This window comes from Phaenicophaeus curvirostris, chromosome 13 (genome assembly GCF_032191515.1).
Source record: "Phaenicophaeus curvirostris isolate KB17595 chromosome 13, BPBGC_Pcur_1.0, whole genome shotgun sequence".
Lineage (NCBI taxonomy): Eukaryota > Metazoa > Chordata > Aves > Cuculiformes > Cuculidae > Phaenicophaeus > Phaenicophaeus curvirostris.
This window is the reverse complement of record NC_091404.1, coordinates 12,676,173-12,703,768: the sequence shown is the minus strand read 5'-3', so window position 1 is coordinate 12,703,768 and position 27,596 is coordinate 12,676,173. Positions and strand designations below refer to the sequence as shown.

The 27,596-nt window shown below is 38.2% G+C and overlaps 1 protein-coding gene across 2 annotated transcripts; it reads right to left on the bottom strand.

Moving 5' to 3' along the window:
• Positions 1 to 27,516, bottom strand: TEX11 (testis expressed 11). 2 transcript variants are annotated; one of them, XM_069867424.1, is made up of 28 exons: positions 27,307 to 27,516; positions 26,676 to 26,760; positions 25,398 to 25,477; positions 24,859 to 24,939; positions 24,657 to 24,776; positions 23,119 to 23,199; positions 20,578 to 20,663; positions 19,051 to 19,108; positions 18,163 to 18,258; positions 16,538 to 16,619; positions 14,718 to 14,796; positions 13,817 to 13,968; positions 13,282 to 13,367; positions 12,619 to 12,756; positions 11,764 to 11,866; positions 10,558 to 10,682; positions 9,696 to 9,781; positions 9,016 to 9,069; positions 8,314 to 8,354; positions 7,912 to 7,998; positions 7,024 to 7,094; positions 6,357 to 6,473; positions 5,414 to 5,486; positions 4,422 to 4,571; positions 3,336 to 3,444; positions 2,209 to 2,329; positions 1,295 to 1,459; positions 1 to 327 (listed from the first exon to the last, which is right to left on the bottom strand). In XM_069867424.1, exons 1-28 carry the CDS (start codon positions 27,505 to 27,507, stop codon positions 268 to 270), a joined length of 2,787 nt encoding a protein of 928 aa, XP_069723525.1. In that variant the 5' UTR covers positions 27,508 to 27,516; the 3' UTR covers positions 1 to 267. The 2 variants fall into 2 exon arrangements, with proteins under 2 accessions (XP_069723525.1, XP_069723526.1); XM_069867425.1 differs by lacking the exon at positions 1 to 327 and having other exon boundaries at positions 1,321 to 1,514.
• Between the last annotated feature and the right edge of the window lie 80 nt (positions 27,517 to 27,596).

Here is a 27,596-nt window from a genome sequence, read left to right as displayed (position 1 = left end):
TCATGAAAAAGTTAAGTATTTATTTCTAACTGTTGTATAGCTCCAGAGAATGAAAACTACTTCCTAGAGGAAAAAGATCACATTTATTCAATAAACACTTCCTAAAAAGTACATAACTAACAAGAAGGAGATCCTGGTTTCTTTTCCACTGCTCGCATGACCCCATGACTTCACAGCACTAACGGCCTCTTTCATTCAGCAGAACGTTGCCAAGAGAGACTGCTGTCCTTCTGTAGTGCAGTTGTAGCTTTCATTTTAATTCTACCTTTAGGAGAAACCTTTTGCTCTGTCCAGTTTGTCCAGAACCTCACTATAAAGACCAATCATCTGGAGAATAAAAGCATCACAGTTGTCAACAAGGATTGATAGAGTTCTATCATTCAACTAGATAATACAACAAAGCAGCAGGGATAAGAAGCAAGGGAATAGGTGGGAGACTTCCACCAGCTTCTAAACCTAAAATCTTCAGATTAAAGATTTTTACATAGATTAAATACAGTGGTTTAAGAAAAAAATAACTAAACTGATGCAACCTAAGAAAGGTGGTTTTACTTTTACTGACACACAGCACAGTTCACAGCTGAATCCTCAATCAGTGAATAAACCTATTCACGAAATCACAGAGCAGCTGAGGTTCAAAGGGAGTAACCTCAATTCTTACTGCCTTAACTGTTAAAATGGTATAAAAGTTGCAACCAGCTCCTGATTGCCCAGCTCGCATGTAGGAGAGTGAACAATGACTGCATACACCAGCCAGGCTGCACTCTTCTGCAATCAAGGTATGAGCACCAGCCAAAAGCTATAGAGAGAAACTCACTCATGACACAGTAAGAAAAAGTGTAATTGCTTTCTACAGAGGTACTACACCTGAAAAGATGAGCTTTAATGATTTTATTCACATCAGCATAGACCCTATTTATAAGACTCTAGGTTATATTAGAAACCAAGCTTCAAAGTATTCGTGCAACAGCTGATCTAAGTCAACTGGGACCGCAACTTGATTTAGTGAAAGCAGGCCAGGTACAGGGGTTCTCCAATGACCACAAATAGCCAGAAGTTTATCTCCCACCCAGTAAAAGGACAATACATTATTCTTTTTACTGTCTATCAAAACTTTTCTGCCCTCACTTCGAAAAAATCTCTCAGCATCAAGCTCCCTCAAAGTATTCAGGTACCATGCTTCTCCTCAAACTCTTTAAAGATCATCTGTAGTGGTTTCTTCACACAGATCCTTATCTCAAATTCAGGCCAGACATGCAATTCCCTATACTCAAATCAATCTGCTTATACTTACATGGCTTTCATAGCTTTTCTTCAGAGATCCTAACTGATTGAGGAAACGCATTCCTAATCCACACCACTGCTCAGCTTCCTTATATTTGCCAACGGTATACTGAAATATTCCTGTATTCCAGGCTCTTGTCATTAACCAAAGGACTTCTGTCTCTGGGTAAGCATCCTGGAGTAGCAAACAAGAAACAGCAGCTGATTAGAAAATAGACACCACATTAAACCTCACCAGTCACGACCGCATTAGAGTTTATAGTGGGAAAACAGTTGTAGGTTATTTTCTCCTAAGCAAAGGACAATTCCATTAGCCATCCTGTACATTACAGTCCATCCACACCACTGTCAAACAGCTTGTTTCCAATCTACATAAGCAGTGCTGCAGTTACCTATTGGCAGGCCAGAAAATACAATTCTGTGGGACTGGGAATGATTCTAGAATGGAATTAAGTTTTCCAACAGCCTATCTGCAGACAGGCTAAACTCACTGCCACAGTACTTTCCAGTTTGTCCGAACAGTACTGAATAGCAGGACGTAGATGCTCACTGATCTGGAAAACTGATCTGGAAAAGTAATCTGCATTTAAAAAAAACATATTCAGCATAAGAATGTAGAAAGCAAGAGAAGGAAAGACAGATGTTCTAGCTCAAGATGCTTCTTACACAGGCACTGAAAATTTGGCCTTAAAAGTCTCTAAAAAAGCCCTTACAACATCCACAGAAATTCATAATTCAGTCATAAATATCCAAGAAGCATTTCTTTTGAGCTAATTTTGGTGTATCTTTTTACTGAAGAAGTCTTAGCTGCCCCACATATAACAGCACACAATGCTCCATCCACTGATCATTCTCAGTCTCATAAGAATTATTGGAAAATTTGCTCAGGACCATCTCTCAGTCTCTTTTTCCTGTTCAACTCACTGTGCTGCTGACCACGTTCAGACCATCTTCAAAGTAGTCCCACACCTCCTGCAGTACAGAGGCATCCAAGTCTGTTATTCCAGTCGGCAAAGAAAGATTAATCAAACTATGTAAGCATTTGCTGAGAATTGAAACAAAGCAAAAGATGAAACATTAAATACCATGTGCACAAACAGCTACATTTTAGTATCAGCAGCACACAAACTTATGTCTCTATGATTGTCACAGACACATCCACCTTGGTGCTTACTATGCTCACATTCTTATAGCAGTAACACACATTTTCCCAGTATCAGATCTCATTCATACAAACTGTGCAAAAAGAGAATCAAGTGCAGCAAGTACTTCATTATGGCCATCACTGGGCTCTAGAGTAGCACAGAAGGAAAGACACAATATTTTCTAGGGCACTACACTGACAGTGAGAAAAAAGTACCTTTTCTAACTTCACCAACAAGAAATAAGTAGTCAGCACTCTCACAAAATCAATAGCAAATACACAGTTTCCCTAAACTGGTCTGTATCTCTCAGCATGATGTGAGAAAGGTTACATTAACCATTGTCTTAGCCCAGGGGTTACTGCAAGGAATTTGGAAAGAAGGGAAAATATCTGTTATGGAATACAAGTGAGAGAGAAGGACACATCAGGTTGCTTTTCAGATTCCGTAAGGTACAGCTGTTAGAAAGCAAGTTATCCAGCAAAATAAATCACACATGTACTATGGCATTGTATCACTAACTTACAAGTCATGGCTTTCTTCTCAGCCCTTAATTTCACTTTTGCTTCATTATCTTCAAAATGCCTAGTTCACTGCTTCAGGGTAACATTTAAAATTAATACCTTTGTCACAAGAAATAGCCAGAGACCTCTTGTGGATCCAATTGTAATTTCCATTCCTCAGTAGATTCATTTATTGGAAATATGACTGTTTCAGAAAATATACCAACTAAACAAATTGCAGCTAACACATCTATTACAGTCAGCCTTGAGAGGTATATTGGTTGGCCAGCAAGAAGTGAAACCTTGCCCATAAGCTAAAATCCCCTTTTTTTTCAAATTGCAGGCTTTATTCCCCATCAGCTTTTCCAGTCACAGGCTCATGGCAAAGCTACGTGGTAACACTAACCTAAATTTCACAGCATCAATGACAGGCTGCTTTCTATGAAGGTTTAGTGCACTCTTGAGAGCTTTCTTACACAGTACAGGATACCGAGCTGGAGATTCCATTGCTAATGCTTAAAAGCAAAAGAAAATAGAGAAGAAAAAAATTACCGGAGCCAGACTTCAATCTCATTGATCACTAAAATAAACTACAGCATGTTGCCAGCCTCCTTGTGATGAGCAACTGAAGAGATTTGCTCAATGCCTGGGCTGGTCAGAAGCTAGTGCTTCTCTGCTACTTTCTTACTGTGCGTGTTATCAATGAGGAATACAGGAAGAGCACAGTAGATTCTGTAATTTACAGGTACTTTCACGGTCATTTATTTCTGGTGCAGTAACCCAAAAATATTAGAGGGGGTTGTCTAAAGCGAAGAGCAATGCTTTATTTGTCCTCTTGTACACAAAAATCTGGATGGAAAAATTAGGCAGGAGCAGGATGTCAGTATGGTGTTTCCAAGCCCAGGTGTGTACTCCCTCAAGACAAGAGAGACAAGTAGGTGTTGTGCAATCCCACAGATTCCTTTTCAAAGATCTGTCATGGTAGATCTATCTTCCCTGGACTGTACTCTACACTCTCAAGGAAGCATGACTAGACCTTTGTGATCAAAGCATGGTACAGCATAGTAAAGCATTATTTACAAATTAACTACACTGACTTTAAGTTGAAACTGCATCCTACAACTTCTGTACTGAGGCATGAATCAGCTTGGGTCATTCTCCAGCCTTTGCCAGTCTGGAGCTTGTAAAAGTTTATCTGAATAACATTTTCCAGACTCAGAACCCGTACAAACATCTCAGGGTCCAGAGATGGAAGGCTGTCCAAAATTTCTGGTCCATCATCCACATAATACACTATTTCAAAACCGACATCTCCTAATGTTGCTAAGATCCCAAGCATCTTTACTTCAGGACAAAATACACATGATTAGACCTACTTTCTGCAGGCTGCACAATAAATGACAATTCTGGTCACCCCAAATGATCAATAAATGGCAGCAAAAGCTGTTTTTCATTAATTGAAGAATTATGAAAGTATAAATGCAGTCCTTACATGCAATGATTTCTAGTGTTTTGACCTCTATTTGTGGTTGCTCCCAGACTGACTCCATAAGGCTGGAGAGTGTTGGATCATTCAGTTTGGATCTTGCTTCAAATTCATAAAGCAGCAACAATGTGTCTGTTGGGTCTTTAGCAAAATCTCCTACAGAAGAGACACAACTGCATGTAGGTAATGTTTCATTTTCTTAAAGCCACACTGTGTACCATACAGTATAAATTTTGCTTCCAACAGGCTGGAAAACCACTAAGGTATTCGGATTTAACAGTAAAGCAAGTGTAACTCCGAAGCAGACTCAGATATCCAGAGCACAACCCCACCAACCAGCACATCTTGAAGTCTAAGTTTCTTATGACATTTTTAATGCATCTTAAAATGGAAACTCCACAGAGTCCCAAACCTATAACTAAAATGAAAGCAGACCAGAAGCCAGACAAGGAATGCCTAATGGAATTTTTCTACCAATATACTACAAAAAAAGGTGAAACATGCATCCTCCAGGCTAACAGCCACTCAGCATCTCAGCTGTCAAGTGAAAACATGCCCATCTCCGGTAATACCTGATCTAAACTGACATAGACTAGTCAGGGAACAGAGGATGGGTTTGGGTACTTCAAAGTACAGTAGTGGGACTTTCTGTCTTCTGAAATGCCTTAGATAGGAAGAAGCTAGCAAAACTTTAAAACAGTGCAAGAGCAACTCCATCTAGAGAAAAAACTTGGAGTTTCTTTACATTTAAGCCAGTACAGTCAACTCAACTTCACTTTGAAAGACTGTCCCACACTTGGCAGCACACGTACAAATAAAATCTGCAATGAGATACAAAAAACAGTAGCTGGCTTTGCCAATGCTTTTATCATATTGCTATATATCTGCTTCAACACCCTTCAGCTGAGACAGCAATTCCATGCACCCTGCATTTTTCATGAATACAGTGACTAAGTCTAGGAGTTACATGTGCTGAACAGACACACTTTGTAGCTTACCTGTTAGTTTCAGAACCTTCCAGATCTCCTTGCATGTCTGGAGATGTTGAAGGGCCTGAGTCAAAAGCGCCGCCTATGTTATAAAATTTAAGGAGTTATTTTTGTCATAGTTTTAAAAGCGAACAGAACATACATATCACAACTAATGGCATCTTTATTCTAACTACAAAATAAATTAAGAATCAGCCTAATTTGTACATCATCTACACCAGTTACTGTTTTAGGGTTTTTTCCTCTCTCTTTTTCAAAGACCTCCACATCTCAGACAAAGCCTCTTCACACTAAGTGTTCCATTGGTCTAGAAAGAACCATATTCTTATGGGACACAATTTATTTTAGCTCCCAAGCATAAAATAGTGCTATTGAGACTGACAAACCATCAAATCCCACATCACAAATTGCTGTGCATTGCTCTCCACAAAATTAAGTTTCTACCACAATCACTGAACAGCAGACTTCCGTACTTCCTTCACAACTACTGTACATCTCCCTTAATCTTCTTACCACAGTAAGTACAAAATGGTTAAAAAGGATGCATGCATAAAAAAACAAAAAAATGAGCTTTATCAACACCATACAGGTAACCACTTTCAGAAAAAGCATAATCCTAAAGATGCTGTAATTATCTGCCTGACCAACCAATATTTAGCATTATGTAATATATAAGGGTAGACTGAAATTCCTCTAAGAAAAGGTACTGCCATGACCCTTTGCTGATATAAATCTATTCACATTCACTGAAGCCAACAGAACTAATTTAAAGAAATCCAACATTTACAACTGCCTGAAAAGTTTGAGGTGCATTGATTCTAATTAACTAAGAAAGGTTCCCATACTAGCATTCTCAATATCCTGTTCTGACTGAAAAACACTAACATTTCAAAATAAATAAAAAAATACTACTCTGACACATGCAGAATCAGTTAACAGAGCAATGTCCTACCCGTTCAGAAGGTGTTACTTGTTGTCTTCCCATTTCCAGATCAACTGCAGCTGCCATTAACAGGCACGTCCTCTGAGCGATCAGAACAGCTTTGTCAGAAGGACAAAACTGGGACAACTGACAGCAAAAATAGGAAAAGGTAATGAGAATTCTGCCCATATAAAGCAATTTGCTCATGAACAGATGATTGCTGAGTCTCCTTTATGTTAGTGATCAGTTGTGAATAGTATATATTCATATTGCATTTTACTTGTACCATTACACAAGAAGATTATTTAAATATGAAGTGCAAAGCAGTGTTGGAATCCCCTCTCTGCTAACATACAAAACTGACAGTGTTGGTAGAAGTTCTGTATGGAGGTAAGGACTTGAGTACTTAATATGTTTGTACTAATGATCCAGTTTCTAAACCTCAGAATCCATTTATTTTAGAAATTTCTCACTGAAGTCTAAGTTTCTTAAGGCATTTTTAAGCAACAGAATGTAAAACATGACAATAACGCTTAAATTTAGATTTACGAGGCAATCTCCTCCTGGCAAAAGTGGTCTATCTTCAGAACATGGAAGCACGTCTCCAAGGAGATACCAGATGCATGGATATAACTTCTAACAGAACGACAGATGACAATATTCCTCAATCAGAGATACTATTAGAAAGAGTACGCACCTTGAAAGACAGCAGAAAAAAATCCCTCATCTTTTCTGGGCAGCTGCTGAACTGCACAGCTAAGTTCCAAGCTAACAAAGACATGAAAAAAAGAAGACTAGAATAAAATTCTTCAATGTTACATGTATGCCCATCTAATCTCTAGTAACAGGCAGTTCTACAATTCAGTTTCTTAAACAAATTATCATCAACAGCTCACTTGACAACAGCAAGAAATACCATTATTAGTGATTTGTTAAAGTAGCTTATTTGTGCTTTCAAATTTTGTATTAATAATTTCATTATAACCAAGTATCCATTCTACCACAGACCCTTCCCACATGGGCATGAATTGGAAGAAGCCTTTTTGTGCATTAGGAGACAAAATCAGTATCTGAATAAGCGTTGAACAAGACAAATTAAAGAAAGGAAAAAATCCACAACATTTTGAAATACTCTCCATTTTAACCCAGCAGGGTTAATACACGGCAATTAACCACACAATTCTAATTAGTAAATGGATGAGCCACCTAAAGACAGTCAACTTATTTATTAATGAGAATCTGACCTAATTACGTGTTTAGATCTTACAGTGATTTTTCAGATTCTAACTTTTTGTAGTTTATTTTTATGGTCTCCAAACTTGTTCTGTAAGTGAAGGGAATAACACAACAGCTACCCTATCACAGGCCTTGCATGAGTATTTGTCTTGATGGCTGACTTAAAACATTAGCCATACCAGATAGTTTCAGAAGACAGACAATACCGCAGGAGAACTTCAAGATTACTTAGGACCAAAGGTGACAAATTTTATAAATCTAATACATCTTCAAACACTTCTTTCTTCCTTAAGGTGGGGTTAAGTGAAGGTGGAGGGGTTTCAGTTTAGATCTTGAGAATGCTACCTACCAACTTTTCTAAACCAGTGAGCTTCAAGGATCCTCATGTCCCCTGTAAATTTCTCTTCTGTGGAAGACTCAGCAAGCCTCTTCTGAGCTGCAGAAAATGTGTTGTTCAATACATAAATAACACTTTCTGAACAGAATAAAAACATTTCCAAGTCTAATAACTACAGTACAGAACAGCTTTCCAAAACTCCCAGATAATCCCTAATGAAGAGTTATTCTCACAACATAAATGAATAGGCTTGATCAGAGAAGCTTATTAAAAAACACTAAAAGGTGCCTCAAAGAGCATTTCAGAAAACATATAACGAGGAGACAAAACATTTGGTTGGTATGGACCTAATCATATCATAAAATGTTCACAGATGGAAGAACTACAGAAAATGTAAATAAAACAAAAGCATACCCAAGGCCAAGTAAGTCAGCATTGAGCTGATATCTTCATCTCTGGAATCGAGGAAAAATTAGGTTTAGAAAATATTTCATTAACTTCCTTACAACAGAACACATTATTTATACTGGAATACAACATCTCTGTAGTTATGGATATAATCATCCTTCCCCCAACAAAGAAACTTATTGCATTTGAAGATGCAGAAGGACTATTGAAAGCCTGCAAAAAGTTTTATTGATCTGCAGGAGTTGTAGACGTACAGCAGGGGATTTTCTCAGTTCTTGGGGCTACAGGTTAAGCTTCAAACCCTATCGACACTAAGCTGTTTTCCTGACAGCTAAAATTCAGCATTACAGTTTTTGTACTTAAAAGCCAACACACTGCTTGTGAAGTGGCTCATCTTCAGCAAGGAAGGTTCCACTCTGAAGTTCTCACTCAGAACTTCTGTTAAAATATCACATCCTAGTGTCAAAGTTAAAGAGGTTAAAAGCTCACATTCCCCAACAAAAATACCTGACAGTCTAACACATTCATATAGAGGAAGGCAAAGAGCAAGTATTTAAAGGAAAGGTTTCACAAGTAGAAAAGAAGTTCTCATGTGATGTCATAAGGTCAAGTCGGGAACTCATCTGGGTGGACTTCTTACTAGCAAACAAACTACATCACTAGTACAACATTGCCAAAACAAGAAAATGGTTTTGCAAATGGACTCACCTTTTCTCTTCATTTTCTGCCATGATCTTTGACAGCATAAGACGAACCAAACACCTAAATATGAGACAAACAAGCAATGAAGAAACAAGATTTTTTTTTTCAACAGTGTACTTTCTTCTAGTTTTCTAGAAAGGATCCCACTTTTCTTTCTTGTGCTTTCAGCCTGCAGAACTCACAGAATTTGGAGTGTCAAACTGAGAATAAGATAACACTGTTTCCCACCCTACTGCCTCATTTTGTGTTTCACTTTGTTAAATCATGCAATAGTAAAGGTACTTTAACAAAAACTTTAAGCAAATACTGGAATAAATACATGAGTCTCAGAACATTTGTTTTTATAAACATAATGGAATATTTCAATAAGATACTGCCTCATCAGAGGATACAGACAGGTATTTTCACCAATGTATTGTTGCAATCTCTTTAGAACTGCTGTTAGTCACCTGTTCAAATCACAATATAATCATACAATTCAGAGCAACTAATACTGTTTGTTGGGAGAGACCTGGAACTTCTGTAGATTTTAACAGTTCAGGTTTGAGGTACTTGTGCAGCACCAAAAAGACTGATAACTCATCTTTCATCTACTCAGTTTTCTACCTTCCTCAATATAATAAATCCTCTTTGGAAAATAAACCAGAAAAAAAATCTCTTTCCTTGTAAATACATTGAATTCTCACTTTAAAGCTGCAAATAATTGTCGGCAATCTTGTAAATGTTCAGACAAATACTCCAAAGCTTTGATAGCCACAACTTGCTGTTCATTCTGAAAAAGAAATTAAAACGTGTTTTGTATAAACTGTGCTACCTCAGCTACCACAAAAAAAAAAAAAAACATACAAAACCCAAAGCAACAGCACATTCCAAAACTCTGTGCAGTCTATGAGCAGGAAAAAGAACAAAGGACTGTGCACAGAAGAGCCTCAGGGTCAAGAGTAAACCATAAGGAGAGATCATATGATTCCACGCACAGAGAGCCTAAGGCAAGAAAAGGATCAGTACAGGCTGGCAAGTCTTTCATGCCTCGCGGTGCTAGGAACAAAGCCTTAACAGGCAACCAAAAGCCTCTTCTAATTATGCCAATGTAATCAGACAGTTCAGATATCACACAAGTCACCAGTCAAGAGGCAAACAGGAGGCACAAGTTACTTCCCAGTCTTTCATTGCTGACCTGTGTGTATTTTGCACACAGGTTCCCCCTAGCACATCAAAGGTCAAATCCCAGATGCACAAAAAGACGTAACATTTTGCCAAGGAAAAGTTTACAGAAATACCCCATGTTATTTCCAGATGCCAACATTTATAACTCAGTAACCTTTATTTTCCTGAAGAAGTATTAAAAAAATACAATTTGTTTATACATGAAATCAATATCTACTTTGCATTACACAACACATCTGTGTGATACCTTGGTCATGGAAGCATGAAATACTTAAGAAATGCATGAAACACAGAAATATTAAAAGTAGGGCAGGGTACAGTAGTTACAGCTGTCCTGCTTATATCAATAAAGCAAAGTAAAAGCAACATTATCTGCTCTACCTCTAAAGCAATCTGGGCAGCTAAACTCAGGAGGTTGGTGCCTGTATTTTCATCCAATCTCAGCTTGTCTTCACATTGAGATGACTTTTCCGCTAGCTTCCCCATTTCGATAATTGTTTCCACAGCTGAAATACACATAGGGGAAGGTAATATTTTTTTCAGAAGCAATTGGCAGAGGGAAAGTTCTACTGTTTTAATGAGGCTTCAGAAACAACTTTAAAAAAATTATAGCCTTTCACAATATGAAAAAACAAGACAGGAAAACCTGACCATACCAGCACTTCTCCACAATTATGCATTTCCTCCTAGAGAGGTGCCAAAAGGCCATGCAAGCTACTAATCTAAGGAAACAAGGATGCCATACAAATGAAACTCAATCTCACATCCTTAATTTTGCTCTGCTAAATAACTGTCACCGAAGACAGAAGACTTTCTCTAATACATTGTCTGGGCATGATTCCAAGCTCCCACATCTTGGCTTATAGTAAGGGTGCCGCTACTTCTATGTTCAAACTGTGCTGTGGTTCCCACTCTGCATTATGTGAAAAAATTATGCTGTCATCAAAAAGATGTATAGAGAACAATTAATTGGCATAGAACTCACCAGAAAATAATCTCAGCATGTCACTCTGTATTCTAAGTGAGTACAGACTGTATTTCTCAATTTTCATTACTTGACCTAAGATCCTTATTAAAATACGAAATGGCAGAACACATTACAAGGAAGAAAGAGTGTACACAGAAACGGCCTCTCAGTAATTCATGTATTTTCTGGTAACTTCAGGCTCTACTTGTCCAGAGAAATTAAGAGCAGCAACAACTGTTCATTTAGCTCAGTATCCTTTTTTTATATTGTATATGCATATAAAAGAGTATTAGAAACAGTAAATGTACAACAATTCTCACCCTGGGATGCTACTACAGTTTACACCCATGAGAAGATTAGAGACTTCCTAGCCAGAGGCTCCATTCAGACAATATCAGATATGGCAATGGAGTCTACATCTTGCATATTGTGTACTAAAAGGATCCCACTCCAACAGTTTAAATCTCCAATCTGACAGTTTCGATGACTTTATAGGCCCTTCTTCTAACTACCCTCTATTGTGTCTTTCTCAAGATGCAGAGTCCAAGTCTGCTTAGGATTTAGTAATACATTTGGCACTTCTGCTCCTTGTAGTGGGACCTTTATCTTTCAAGTTCTACCTTTATCAGTGTCCTTCTCCATCACTGCAATCTTATAGACAATGAATTTAGTAAAGATGCTGTTTGGATCACACCTCTCTGCTTCTTTAACTGCCTCTTTAGCCTATTCACAGAGGACATAAAAGGAAATCAGCATAGTAACATCTCAAAATCGGTAATAAAATGCGCAATAGAAGATAGCTAAAAATATATATAAACTGTTTAGTGGTTACATTGTTGATATTTACAGCATTACTCAAGAGGTTTGGCTTAGCAACATCTTCCCTGGAAAGAAAAGCAAAATTAAGAGGAGCAGAAGACAGCACCAAAGGCAGACGATGACCAGACTGAGAAAAAGCCAATTCCTGAAAATTACAGCTACAGAATCAGAAAGTAAGAGAAGCCCTGAGAATGCTGAAAAATTAAATGCCCTTCTGTCACTTTGAACTGTGAAGTTGGAACACCCCCAAACAAGAAGGCCTAGACAGAAGCAGATGCACTTCTCTGCAAGGAGAGAGCTAACACATTGCTATGGGAAGTCCTAATGAGATACGTCAAATGTTTTTCCTGCCAAGGCTCATCTCTCCTGAAGAGAGGAGGACCTCTAATTTGATAAGAAACGTGATATACAGAGGCACGGTCATACAGCTGGTGGACTCTTCCCCGGTAGAATGACAGGTGAGACAAGAGGCACAGCAGCTAAGATGGACAATGTCTCTCTGCTGGATGATGCAAGATAAGCAAAGACAATTCCCTCCCTCAAAGCAAAAAAGGTACAGTAACAAGATGTAAATAAAGTCATGATGGAATACCTACAAAAAATAAAACCAAAGCAAATAAATAGGTAAGTATACATATATATTTTATATATTATACCTTGTCAATTTGTTTCAAATGAAGATAGCAAGAAGCCATGTTCCTCTGCAGCTTAGCCAAGTTCTGATCTATCTGCCCAGGTGTGTAGAAGCTGGCAGAATAATTGTACCAGTGAAGAGCTTCAGAATAGCTTTTTGTCTGGAAAATTAACAAAAAACTTCCTATGTTTTCCCAGATTTTTTAAAAAAAAGCATAGGAAACAAAAGATTTAAATAGCCAAGTACTTTCTGGTGTAACCTTTACCCCAGAAAAGCGATCGGCACTTACATGGCAGATACTATGCACAAGGAATAACAACTTAAAGTAACAACTGACCACCAAAGGATAAGAACTGGAAAATAAACAATTCTATGTAAAAAATATTTTCAGGTTTTTGTACCCTTCCCAGGACAGAAACAGGATGACGGGCTGTACAGGTTCCTTGACTGATCAACTCTGGCTATTTGTTCCCATGTATAAACCTTGAGATGAGGCTACCTGAAAGTTGATGTTGTCATGGGAAACGGCACCCAGCTGGATGAAAATAAAACTGTTCCAGCTGGAATGGGGATCTTAGTAACAACTTGCACTCCAGCCAAAACCAGACATACCATGGAATTCACAAAAAATCTTGATTTTGATTTTCACTGCGACAAATAAGAACAATACTGTTTGGTCCCAAACCTCATAATGTTTGGCAGCTCTGTCCCACAAGATGATGTGCAGCTTGTTCAAAGCTTCAGGCAACAGCTGTTTCCCAGTATAATGACCTGAAATGATAATGCAAATCATCACTTCACAAGAATTTTAAGAAACACACTGATAAGCACCTCAGAACTATCTGAGAAAGATTGTCCAAGAGCCTATAACAAAAACCACTGATATAGATATCATTTCAGCCAGGACAGGGTATTTAATATACCACTTATGAAAAAAACAAACCCCAAATCCAAACAGGAACAAGTATTAATATTACACAGAACTTCTGATAAACATTTCTAATCCTACGTGCATCAGTCACACACAGTCTACAGAAAGAAGGAGGAATTGTTCTAGCAAGTGAACTTTATCATGACTGCCATTCATTATAGAAGTTGAGAGTTGCCAGGCAAAAGAAACATAAGGGAAAACAGACACAAATACTAAGAAAGACGAGAAAAAGCAACAAAAAAGTAAAAACCCAGTTTTCAGTAAACGGCAGGAAGAGATGGATACAGACCTATAATAATTTCTTCAATCTTTTGTTTTGCAAGCAGCTCCCTCTTATTCTGCAACAGGAACTCGATGTGGAGCAGGGTAATTTTTCCAAGGTCAGGTGAAGACTGAAATCGTTCAGGAGCGGATTTCAGAAAATCAAAACCAACTGATTCCCTATTCAAACAGATGCATTTTTAAAAGGCTGTACAAGAAGAGCAGTTAATTTTCCATTCTAAAAGAATAACATATTCACACCGTACATCTTGTCTCTCATTGATACCACTGGCACACAACCACACTGGCAGAGCAGCTCAAGGTATGAATTTACTGCGGTTCATCTATTCAGCAGCAATTCCTATTAGCACATCCTTGTTCCACAGTATTCAGCAAGAGAGTGAATTCCAAATGAAAGAATAAGAATTTACTGCAAGATAGAAGCATTTACAAAAGTAACCATGACATGAAATTCAATAGCGTGAAATACCATGCTTCATCTTATTTTGCAGGAACTTGTTCATCCTTACATTGTTTTTCACAAGAATGATTCTAGGATTCCAAACTCTTTCATTTTGAGGGTTAGTTAGTTAATATGGAAGGAAGATTTCAGTCAGATAATTCAGGACTCATACATACATGTTATTGCAGATATATAATTCCAAGTATATATTAAAATTACATAGGAAGAATCTTAACCATTCCAAAGTAAGGCTACAATATTGTAAATTGCCACTCAACATCATTTGACACCCTATTCTGCAGCTGCCATAACCTGTATCACCTAAAAAAGACTTCAGAGGTTTACCTACCTCTGTGAGTTTTTATTTAAAATAAAGTATCATTGTATAAAAGCTGGTTTTTGCTTATAGAAGAACATCTACAAAGCCCAAATATTGTGTTTACCTCACTTAGTGGTGCTTTCATACCTGCCATGCTCCAGCAGCAGTTTGGCAGTATTCAAACAAAAGTCTAAAGACATTTCATGGTGAAGGAATTCTGCAATAGCTAGACAGAACACAAAGCAGTTGATATTAGTTAATCAATTTGGATACTTAACTGCTCAGTCTACCATTTAACTCTTACAGCGTCTTTGAAAAAAAAAACAACCAAAACAACAAAACCACCCCAATATAATAGTCCTAAAACAAAAGGAATAATAAAACATGTCTGTTGTGCTTTGACTTCCCTTTCACCATACAATTAATGCAGTACTACAAAAAGGTGAGACTGATAGTCCTGCAATTCTAGTCCTCTGTCTCTTTAACCAGGAACAGCATAGGCATTAGTAGCACAAATTTTTGCCTCAAGCTGCTTTCCATCAAAATGTCCCGTCCTTATGCAGCAGGAACCACTTAAGGCTGAGGCCAGCACTCACACTGTGTACTGATACCACATTGCAATGGGAACCACTTAGGCCTAATGCATCAGCTGTTGAATTGACTGGTGCTGATAAGAAGGAATCAGTTTTAGACCACTCAGATAAAGTTTAAAAATTGCCAGACTGTTGGATGGTTAACAACAAGGTTTATACATTTATAGCCTGGATGAGATCAGAGAAGGAACACACAGGGACGACCGTGACACCTGTTAAAGGAAGCATTTCTCTGCACAACAGAAGATTTCAGTCATATGCCCAAAACTTAGCAGGAACCTTTACCCAAAAAAAGAGAAGTTGCAGCACAAGGACGCAAAACTCTTTTCTGCCAGGCACACAAGAAAATGCAGACATCCACTCATTAAAAAATTTGCCTGAAAAAATGACTGAAGTCTTAGTGCTACTAAATATAAGCAGAGGGTGTTTTGATAGGTAACACAATTCAAACTGCAGAACAAAAGCCAACTACTGCAACAGTGAGTTTTGAGTAAGCTGTCCACATGAAAGCTGGCTGAAGTTCCCCAGGAGCAATCTGAAATGGAGCTTCCATTCCCGCTAGTCTGGCATCATTTAAACCATTCAGCTCACTACAAGAAATTCTTCATCTCATCCACAATTTATTTCTCAGAGCATTCATTGTGCATCTGATGTTTTCCAACCATGAAGAGAACAAAGCCTTTCTTCCTTAAGATTTCATTATTTATGGAAATAAATCTCTCCTGATACATTACATTTTCTATAATAAAATCACCCAAAAACTTTCTTCTCCCCTCCTGCCAATGGAAAAATCAGTAGTCTCAAGAAACAACTTTGAAGAATAAGGAGAAAAGAGTTTATATGCCCTAAATAAACTAAATACACTCTGGTAACACATTTATAATTCACACTGGTCAGCACTTGATGTCTTTTGGCCAAAATCTGCAAAATCATACACAGACAACAGCAGCATTTCACAAGCCTTTCTTCTATGCTGACTGTGTAAGAGACAATCCATCTTCATCCTGTTTGAGTGACCTTAGGCATATATTTAAAATAAATCATACCTTTACATTGTCAGAGTTTCACTGTCACCATTGTAACAGGCTTCAGAATCTTCCCTATCCCTATTTTCAGCAGATCTATTTAAATTCTCAACAAAAATGAAATCATGCTTAATTCAAACTTACATTAGCACCTGGATATCTCCTCTGTGAACACTGACTACTAACCTCTTGCACTCCAAAACTAGAACAACATTTAACTAATGAAGATTTCTCTAAAACACACAAGAGGGGGATTTTTTTTTTTCACTTGTCTATCTACAGTTCAGGCCACCTTCTCAGACACGGAGTAGTGCGACCTTACTATGAAACCTACACAGAGACGCGATACCTGAGCTGATATCTTCATCTGATGCTCCACTTTTAAGAAGAATCTTAACTTTCAAAAAAAAACCTGCTGGATGCAAATTCTCCTGCACAATGAAAAACAATACATTACTTGGACAGCTGTTTGTAGATAGAATATATATCCTGTGAGAGTCCAGCACACAGACAAATATCAGGAAATCTCATCCACTCCACTGTATTCTTCAGTTCTATTTTAATGACCAAAGCAATAGGTAGGCAACTGGAAATATCTTCTTCGCAAAAAAAAACATGCATCTTTATTATTTATTCTTATACTGCCAAAAGACCATGAGGACAATGAAAGCAAGAGATACATGATTCTCGTTTTGCTGTGGCCCATTTTCAATTCTTTTAAATGGAAGCTGAACAATACTGAATAATAGAAACATTTCCTGCTTTTCTATGTGTGAATTGGCTGGATAACTCTAGAATGTGAGCAGAATTCAAAGCAGCTTAAAATAATGCCAAATTTAGAAGAGAACAACAATGGGAGCAAAAGGAAATAATGAAGACTATACTACAGCTTTCAGTAAAACACTGCATATTTCCAACTCTAGGATAAAAATGTTCTTCTAGTTTTCCATGCAATATCAAAACATACATATCAAACATGATGACAAAACCACTTTCCACCTCAAAAGGTTTTGTGAAAGTAAATACAATAAAAACTGCAAAGGGCGTAAGTACTGTAGTAACATGTTATATGAACAATTAAAATAGGCTGCCTTTTATCCTGATCTCACAAGTATGCGCATCATCTGTCTGAAAGCTTTAACAGCATGCAGAAATCTGAATATGAGCTTTCATTTAAAACTGGCTTTTATACTTAAAACTTGTTTTGTGTCAAATAAATAATGGAAAATTAAAAATAGTCAACCAAAGACAAATATATTTTTTTCAAATGTAAGCTAATCAAACCAATCTGAAAAGACAGAAGCACAAAAAAGTCTTTATATGGGAAATAAAATTTGTGCAAGAGCAAGATACCTCACTGCAGTGACTGATTAGAGATATATGAACTTTCTTCAGAGCAGCTGGTATGTTTATACAGCTCGTTTTTCAGGTCCCAGAAGAAATACAGACATGCTAGCAAAGCGCAATAGTTAAATTAATTGTCTGAATTAAGACTTATGTAGCATGCTTTCAAAATGGAAACAGCTTTCAAAACGGAACTCTGTTTGGTGCTTGCTCAAATATTTATACAGATAATGAGATTGGGACTCAAAATGTTGTGCAGATGTATCTGTTGTAACCCAAAGCAAGACAAAAGGTCTGGTGTGTAAAAAGCCAGATGCTGTAAACCTCACGTGGCCCACAATGTAGTTTACTCTGTTTGTACAGTTTTCATTAATACATGCCAGAGGAATTTTATTAATATCTTTATCAAAAGACCTCACTAAGACACGAGCCAGCAAGACAGCTCTACATCTACATGCAAAGAATTACTCCTCTATAAAAAAGTTGGGAACATCAAAACATACTTACGAGTATGAAAACCAAAACAAAGAAAACAAAACACACTGGCGATGAATGTGGTCCATGTTATTATGTTAATAAATGCTTGAGTTTCAACTCTTTCACACCATAAATACAGTAACACACTGCTACCTGATTTGCCAAGTTTATAGCTTTCAATGCCTTGTCAAGATACAGATTGCAATCCCACTCGAAATAGGCTGTAGCCAACAATCGCAGCACTTTAGCCTGGGAAGAAAAAAATCCTGGAAGTTCAAATGCCGTCTGAAGAGCAGAAAAAAAAATAGCCACACATGAACATAGATATGAATGCAAAAGACTTAAAATTGAAGGTCATGAAAAATAAAAGATTTCTAAGTCAAAAGAATGACTGCCTGGTACCAGACATATAAAGTGACTGCTCAGTTCTGAAACATATCGAGTCTTCAGCACAGCAATTCACAAAGGACATGCATCAGCTAGAGTTCAGAGGAGAACAGAAGGTTAGTAAGGAAAATCAGAGATCTGAAGAAACACAGAATGAAAGAAGAAACTGAAGGAAAAAGAGGTACAAACCTCACTAAGAGAACAAAAAGAAAAAACAACACAAAAACATACATGATAATGGCCTTCAAATATATAAATGATTTATGTAAAAAAGGAAGGGACTAAAATCTTCTCCATGTCCACTCTTTGTAGTAAAAGGAGTAAGAGGCTTATCAATGAGACAGGCAAACACCTATCAGAAATGACACAGAGGCAACTGATGTTGCCTTGAAAGAAGAGAGGGAAGGGGAAAAGAGATGGACTTTCAGGATCTACTTCAGGCCTGCTTCTACAATTTAATTTAAAATGTGATTTAAGGGCACCCATCAGTGACTGAAATCACAGCAACTGAACTTGCAACTTTGTAAAATTTCACAGCTGACAGCACTAAAGAGGAGGCCAAAGAAGTGCTCATCAGGTTTGGCACAGCAGAGGCAGAGGATGAAGGTTAACAAAATCCTCCCATTTGTGAACACCAGTTTCTCTAATTCTTACCTGCATTTCTTTGCCAACAGAATATTTCAAGTCTATTTTCCCAATGTCATAACTCTGGCTATGAATGATAAACAAAAGTTAGAATTAAATGGGATGACAGAGACAAATCCAGCCACTCTTCCAATATGTGCAACGTTACTATCCTTTCCCACTTCTTAACTGGTTAGAAACAACACAAATCATACAAGCCAATCTCAGTATTCACTCTAGTAAGACTGCAGTGTTTTCTTTCTAAATCCTCAAGTTAAAAATAGTACTCAGTCACTTTCTTCAACCTGTTGTACCACCTTCTGTAACATCTACTAATCAAATATTTCAGCAGGCATCATCAGTTTTAGCCACAGGGGTTTTGAAGAAGTGAGTGTTCTCATTCTCACCTGATGTATAATATAGTCATACACAGGTATTACACATGACGTAGTCTCAAGATCACAGCAAATCAATAGCAGAGACAGAAACAGAGCCTGGGAGCCATTGTCCCCCATTCTTTTTCTAGAAGTTAAATGACAGCACAAACCACTACCCAGAAGAAAATACAGTAGTAATTCTATAAAACCAGATTTGACTGCAAATGCTCTGAATGAAGAACTGTTAGGAAAAAAACAGCAACCAGGCATTTCTTTCACAATCTAATACATTCTCAGTACAGGGAAATCTTAACCCACTAGATGGAGCTACTTTTCTTTCTCCAGATAATTATTTGTGGTTTGCAAAGGTTTATTTCCTCCTCAAATCTTATCATCAAGACTCAGTATTTAATTTTCCACGAGAATAAAATTTAAAATAATCTCCAAAGCACCAGCTGTAACTAATTCTATACATTTCTACAAACCCTCTTACACAACATAAGGGACCATAAATATTTTGAATTTCATATTTTGACATTCATTTTCTTCTGAATATCAAAAACAAAGAACAAGAAGAAAAAAAAGCAAATTTTCTGAGCTGAGACCATGACCTTAGCATGAAGATACTCCTCCTGACAGCTTACATCTTTTATTCCTTAGTAGTTACACATTACTTTTTTGGCTTTAACAATTTATTTTTCACTTTCAGATCTGGGTCTCTCATCAGTCAAAAACTTGCTCTCAATCAAGCATCTCCTTTATGAGAAATTCAAATATAGTTTAAAACAAATCCATTTAAAACCAGCCAGAGGAATTCATCTACTCTTTTCCAAAGTTTTCAAATCCCTTCACTATTATTTATGAATGGCAGAAGAACTGAGAACAGCCTCTTCACAAAAACAATCACATTGGAAGAAATGTTAGGCAGAGAATTGATAAGAATTGTGAAAAAAAGGCTTTCATTCTAGTGACATGAAAATTGATGTGGAAAGCACACATAAATGTTAGGCAATGTGGTAAGACAGTCACTAAGTATCTGCTCAGCTCATTTCGTTCAGCTAAAGCCTTGTATTCTCACATTTTTAATTAAATCCCTACTTTTCCTTGCTCCCCCCTCTTATTCATGCATATTTTTATATCTCAAAAACAGGACATCATTTCGTTTGCCTTTGCACGTTACCTGAGCCAGAAGGAGCTCTGTTCATATTTCTTCTGTTCATAGGTTTCCACTCCAAAATTATAACAGAGAATTGACAGGTAACAGGTCTGCAATAAAAAGACTCCTATGTCTATAAGGTTCTTGTAGAAACATCATTAAATCTACAGCACCCCAGTCTCTGATTCTTTAAAATGCATTTTACTTTAAAGATATTTACAGTTATCAATTCCAATCTTATACAAGGCAATACTGAACATGACTAAAATGCAATCATAATTCTGTGGGTGAGTGAAGCATCATTAACCAGTTCAGGACACACAAACCAGCAGGATTCTTGAAACACATGTGGCAGGACAATTCCTTCAAGAAATCACACTGAAAGCACTAGAACTGTGTAAAGCAAACAATAAAAACTAAAAGCTGAGGGGAAAAAAATGGAATACTACAGCTACTTTTTTTAAAATGACAAAAAAGTTTTACATAGTTAAGTGAAGAGGACTCTACCTCTTTCATGTCAGGCTTCTTCCCAGCATGACTCTCTGGGGTTAAAAAAGGATCAACCATCTTACAAGCTTTGGGAGAATACTAGATTTGAATGCTTGATTATTCACAGCACTGCTACCTTCTGTTTTCTCAGTCAGCCCTGACAATGTCTCTTCACAACAACTTGTCTTTCCTTTGAAATGACTTGCAGCTGTCACATGTCATCCACAGAAGAGACAGAAAAGTCATTTTGTGTGCTAAGAGGTTGCCAATACTTATATCCATTTTGCCTCTGCAGTAACTTCCTTTTCCAAGTATAAATGATGTTTCTTGCAAGTGACTACAGATTTCAAATCCTGAGACAACAATGAGAGAGGCAGCACATCTTGCTTCACATTTATTACCCCACTGCAAGCCAGAGACAAATACACAGATTCAGTCTGCATGAACAAAAAACCCGATGGCTCTCAGATGTGAAACCCTCATTTTTCATTATTTCATTTGTGAACGGTTTCTTTCAGAACAGAAAATTTACTGTACTGAGAGGGTTTCATGCAAAGTGTTTAGCATAATGCTGTAGGCGTACTGTGGCATACCATGCATTTATTTGCACGCTTGCAAAAGAAGTACTTCAGAGGAAAATTAAAATACTATTTTCAGTACTATTTCACTGTGCTCCAGGCATCATAACACTAAATACCCCCATAAACCTGGGGCCTCTTTGAACAAGCGTTTGGAACAAATCTGGCATTTTACCCTGTAGGGCAGGAGTTATGGTTCACAGACCACTGATGACCAAAGCCGCAAAGCCTCTCCAGCTGATCTGTGGTACCAGAACATAACAATGTCCTTGTGATATTCTGCAAGTGCTCTCTGGCACAATGGGAGCCTGGAAGAACTAAGGACTGACAGCTACCCAGTAGTTCAAAAGGTTTGAAGTCACCCAACAATCATTTTAAACCAAAAGTAAATCATATCTCTCAGGATCAGAAACCTTTTCCTAGTCTGCATCAGTGCTCCCGGTTTGTGAAGAGCACTCTTCATGAGAAGTTTAACATTATTTAATAGAGAAGTTTAAGCACAAAGCATCAAATTCACTTCCAGTGAAAAGAGGAACAGTAATGCAAAGATCCCAGTGAGCACTTTCAACAATTCACAGCGAGAAGCTCTGCTCTTACAATCCAAATCAAAGCTAGAACCCTGCAACTGACTTAGTCGCCCAGATGCACTGAACAAGGCCTGTAGATCACAAAAACCAATTTAAAAACAGTTAGAGTTTGATTGGTTAAAACCCCATGTTTTTAACATGTCCCATGTTTCCCTTTCAGAATTCACATCTATGCCTTTGAATTTTACTACCTGTTCCACAGAGAAAGGAACAAAGTGATTCCTAAACATTTGAAAAACACTGAAGTAAGAGAATGAAAATAAACATGGGAAAGTTTATTTGGATATAAACACATTAGACTTTTATGTTTGCAAACAAAGAACTAGTTGGCACATGCCAGAGTTTGTTTTCTCTGGATGTAGTTCTGTGACACAAGAACTAAAAAAAACCCGCTTGGTACAATGGGAAACCTCCATTCATAGCTCTACAGCTTCATGAAGATGAAGATTAGTACTCAGGGATGCATTTGCATATCAAAAACTTAGTAACCTAGCTCCTCTCTCATCCCTTTTGTCTCTAGGCACAAGTTCACACAGAACAAGTGAAGAAGTAACACACAAGATCAAGATATAAAATGCAGACGGTTCTATAGAAGAGTAGGTGGCATACACAATTTAGAAAGCTTTTGCCTTGATTATTAATTTGTCTTCTCTCATTCTTTAGGAAGAGTTTATCATTCTATTTCAAATTATAAACTACAGAAACAAGAAAATAATGAACTTGGAAGAAAAAAAAAATGCTGCTTTCATGCAAAATTGTACTACAAAAATTTGAAAGAAGCAACCAACCACAGAAGAGATGCACAGTTTCAGAGTACTCTTCAAAATGTTACATGGCATATGACATTCTTTACCATATTAAAAGGAAAGCAAATTTTCAAATTTTGGAATGATAAAGAAGGTATCACTTACTTCTTTTGGCAATTTCATCAACATATCTTTGCAGCGCTGCACACACGTCACCGCTTTCTGAAAATCCCCTTGAGCAACTGCCTAAGAAAGCAGCAGAGTATGCCACCAACATCGTAGTGAGCAGCTTGTCTTTAAAATTGATTAAAAGACTGATTCTCTAAAAAAGGACTTGTTTTTTTCCTGTTTGGTAAAGCTAGGTTTGGGATTAGCTGTCTGTCCTTACAATGCTACAATAATTGTGTATTTCTATATATTGCAGATGACAAAGACAACCAGAAAAACACTGCAGTTCTTAGGCAGTGTGAAAAGGCCAGAAACATGGAACAAGTTCATTCAGAAGTTAAGATGACACAACAGCTAAGCAAACCTCAAACCACCTGTCCAGTAATTTAAGGTCCTCTATGATCAAATTAAAAATTTTGGCTACTGCTTTGGCCTGTTTAGGGAAGCTCTTGAGGAATTTGGAAATAGGACTCTCCTTCTAGATATTGAGGTCAGTGGTGTTATTGACAAATGCAGGCAACTACATTTTCTCATCTCTGCACTCGTACATCTGTAATAGTCTACACCATTGATAAAGTACTCAGAAACTTCAGTCAGGCACAACAATGCCTATATTTTCTAAGTTAGACACAAATTATTGTAATTTGTGTTGTTGATTCGCCAGAAAACCTTTCACACTATTTCAAACTTCTCTCACACTGCGCTAGGCTATTTTTTAATAATTACCACCACGATTCTTACCTCAGTGTATGATGCTAGGGGCTGAGACTTTAAAGACAGTATCAAATGTCATGGAACACGTTATTTCCAAATCTTATAATTTTATACTGATTCTGCTACTGTTTAAAGCCTTTCCATGTGGAAAGCAGCACGCGTGAAGTCATGGAAGAGAGCACATTCAGGAAAGACCTCTATCTGATGATGTATAATACTAATAGCTTTGGTGATGTTCATGAGTTTGCAGTCGCAAGCTACAGATGATTTGCATATGTGGCTTATAATATCTGCTTGTTAGATATGAACCTTAGCTGTCTGCAGCCATGATGAAGATACCTTTGTACACTTTCAACCAGCCTAGCTTCACAGACAGGCACAGTATCACGAGCATTCCAGAGCGATTAGTCTCATTGTGAATATGTTACATGAATGCAGCTTGAGGACACAGGCCCTACACTAGTCCTCCCTGCCTTCTTCAGTCCAGCATAGGACACCTCTGGAACTGACACATTTATGATTCAGAAAGGCAGCTGCTTGTTTTATAAACAGACATGCTAGCCAAATCACAGAGCAACAAATCTGAACTAGAAGACATAAACACCACAGTAAAAACTACTGCGATAAATTAGGCAAATTAAAAATCATTAAGTGATTGCAACACTGAATGCAAACACGAGATCTGCTATCTTACATCTAAGTGAAGGAAATGCATCCCTCAGCAAGTCTTCAATGCCAAGCATTAATACACCTAATAACTGGGTCAGAGTTTCCCTCTATAACCCTAGTGACTTATATGGAAAACTGGGAAGAACACATACTGATTCAGCCTGGTAAGAGAGTACTTTGAAGACGCTCTTCTCCACATCAGCTTTGTGCACATGGATATCTGCTTCTCCATCACTCCCCTCAAGTAACTTCGCATACAGTTTTTCTATCCTCTGGAGAACAAAGCATAGGCATCACTCAAGGAACTTACAAATAGGCGTGTTTATAAGAAGTTAAAACTGGAAAAGAACTTACGCTCATGGCAATCTCTAGAAATCCATCGGCAAGATCAGCTTTTCCAATATCTATCCATCCCTTCCCAGTTTTCATAGACATCTGAAGGACAAAATGTTACGTGTTTTGTGAAAACAGTCAATTTCAAGAGAGGCAACGACCAATCTCATCTCACTGATGCACATATCTAACACAGAAGAGGGGTATTTCAGCTCCTCAGTTTCTGACAAGTGCCTCTCATGTCTTAATCAGGCCTTTAACACTTAGATGCAGCATAAGACTTACAGTGCCTTACTATATGTAAGATTTTGAAATAAATTAATATGCTGCTCACATAACATTTCACTATATCATAAAGACATGATGCTAACCACACTGTCCAACAAATCCTAGCTGCACTGGCTCAGCGAGGTATCCCTGTAAAAATACAGGTCCTCCTTCAGAGTGTATATTTCCCAGAACTCCAGGTATATTTCCCTCCTTTCCCAAAGCAACTCTAATAGAATTCAAAGGTTTCCCTTGGTGATCAACTGTACTTCATCGCTCACTCATCATCTTACCAAAATCTGCCTTCGAATTGTTGCCTCCGAAGGATCGCTGCCTTCACAGAGACACACCAGTCTGCAAGCAACAAACCGGACTGCAAGGAAACAGTGCAGACACTTTTAAGTTCCCTTTTCTCTTTTTTGTTTTAAGAAGGCCACGCCCTGCCCCATCTGATATTGCCATTGTTTGCCATTTTAAACCACAAGATAGAAAAAATTGAAAGCTTCAGGAGTCAAAGCAGTCTGAATTTTAACCAAGATCCTTAAAACTGCTTTTTAGGCTGTAAGAAAAAAAAATATATTCTCATCAAAATATCTATTAAACACTTTAAAAAGAGTTTAAGCCAAATACATGGTATTCAGACTTAATTACATTGCAAGTGCTTATAGTAACATGTCTCAAAAGCCTCAAAATAGCCTTTAGCAAAACAGGGAAAGGAAGCTCAACAAGCTTTATATTTTCAAAGTAAAAAGCAAAAATATTTTCAGGCCTTCCTTATACATCAGGGACAGAAAAGACACCACTTAACGTATTTAAAACAGCCTCTCCCTGGCCCTTCAGCTGTGATAGAAGAGCTAAGAACATTATGCTCCACAATTACTACCTATTTTGTGTAAACTTAGCCTTTTCCCTCTAGTTGGTATAATCTATTTGATGTAGATTATACATAATTTTGACTATAATCCCTCAAGACAAAAATGTAAGCCAGATATTGCAATCCTTCAGAACCACATAAAGAACAGGTTGAGGGAATAGACAAAAAGCTGACTTTTGCTCTTCCCCAAGCCCTACCCTCGGCTCCAAGCAAAACCACCAGCTATGTACCTGGATAAAGCAGGGAAGTAAAAGAGGAGTTAGAAGTTTTTCTGTATGTAAATACTGACGAAATAGTTACATTAAAGAAAGAATCTCACTTGATATAAACTGTAACCAGCAGTCTAAACTTTACATCTATGTTATTTCCACATAGTTTTAGATTAAAACCACAGCATTAGAAGGCAAATTACAGCTTCCATTGGTCACATCACCTTTTTACTAATGCTCTGGCATGGAAAGGGGGAGCAAGAATGCCTTCACTGATTCCGTGTCACAAGGAGATCACTACTACACCAGGATGCTCCTTCCTGAAGTGATTATACAAGCCCAGTTGCATGTATCCCTCAGTCTACACCCTCAAGGCAAAGATCCAAACGAATCTACAGTACTACACACAGACTTCTCAGTAGGGAGCTGCTTCTTTTTGCACTGCAGTACACAAGACACATTTAGGAAGGTACAGAACACATACATACGTTTAGCTCTTTGCTCATCATTGATAACATTAGCCGTGTGTTTGGTCACAGTCCAGTTCCACAAGCTTACTGCACATTCTTCATCCTGAGAATAATAATTCCATTAGATTTAACTTTGTCCTGGATTTGGGTCACACTGAACTTTACTACAGGACAAGGAACAATCTTTATTGTGTACCAAAGTAATGACCCGTCCACATCTTTGTGCAACTAACTTTTGTGCTGGAATCAAAGGAAACTGCTCCAAGTTCCCACCAGGAGATGTGGGATAGTGGCCTGAAATAGGCATGCTGGATGGACCACATATTTCTTCAGCTAAACGTATAGACCATCACATAGCTACTACCAGAAAACTGAATAAAAAACCTGAAAAACCTTAAGACCACTCAGACGCCAGCAAGTTTTCCCTTCACGATGCACAGTTTTACATTCAGGATCAGCACTGAATTTTCAGAGTGTACAATCTTCCACTTTATTTTGCCCTGGCGCACTAGTGCGTTAAAAGACGAAGCCCCAGACCGCTCCGGTTACACTCTGGGAGCACAAAACAGTCGGCCTCGCCGCAGGGTGGCGGGAGGCGTGAAGCACGTGAGCCCTCGGCTCTTAGACCGGGCGGGAGGCCGGGCTCTACCTCAGCCGCGCCGCCCCGCGCCCCAGCGAGGCGCCCCGCCGCCTCGAACAGCTCCTCGGTGAGGGCGGCGATACGCGGCGGCGCCTCTTCCTTCAGCAGTTCCCCCACCACCGATGTTATGCAAGCCGGGAGGGCGGCGGCGGCCCCCGGGCGCTCAACTGGGAGGGAGCGGCGGGCGGGCCCGTCCGGCGCCTCCGCCATGGCGGCCCTCGCAGCCCCGAGGGGCGCCGTGACGTCACGACGCACGCACGCACAGCGCGCCGATTGGCTTCCCGACGCGTTGGCCCCGC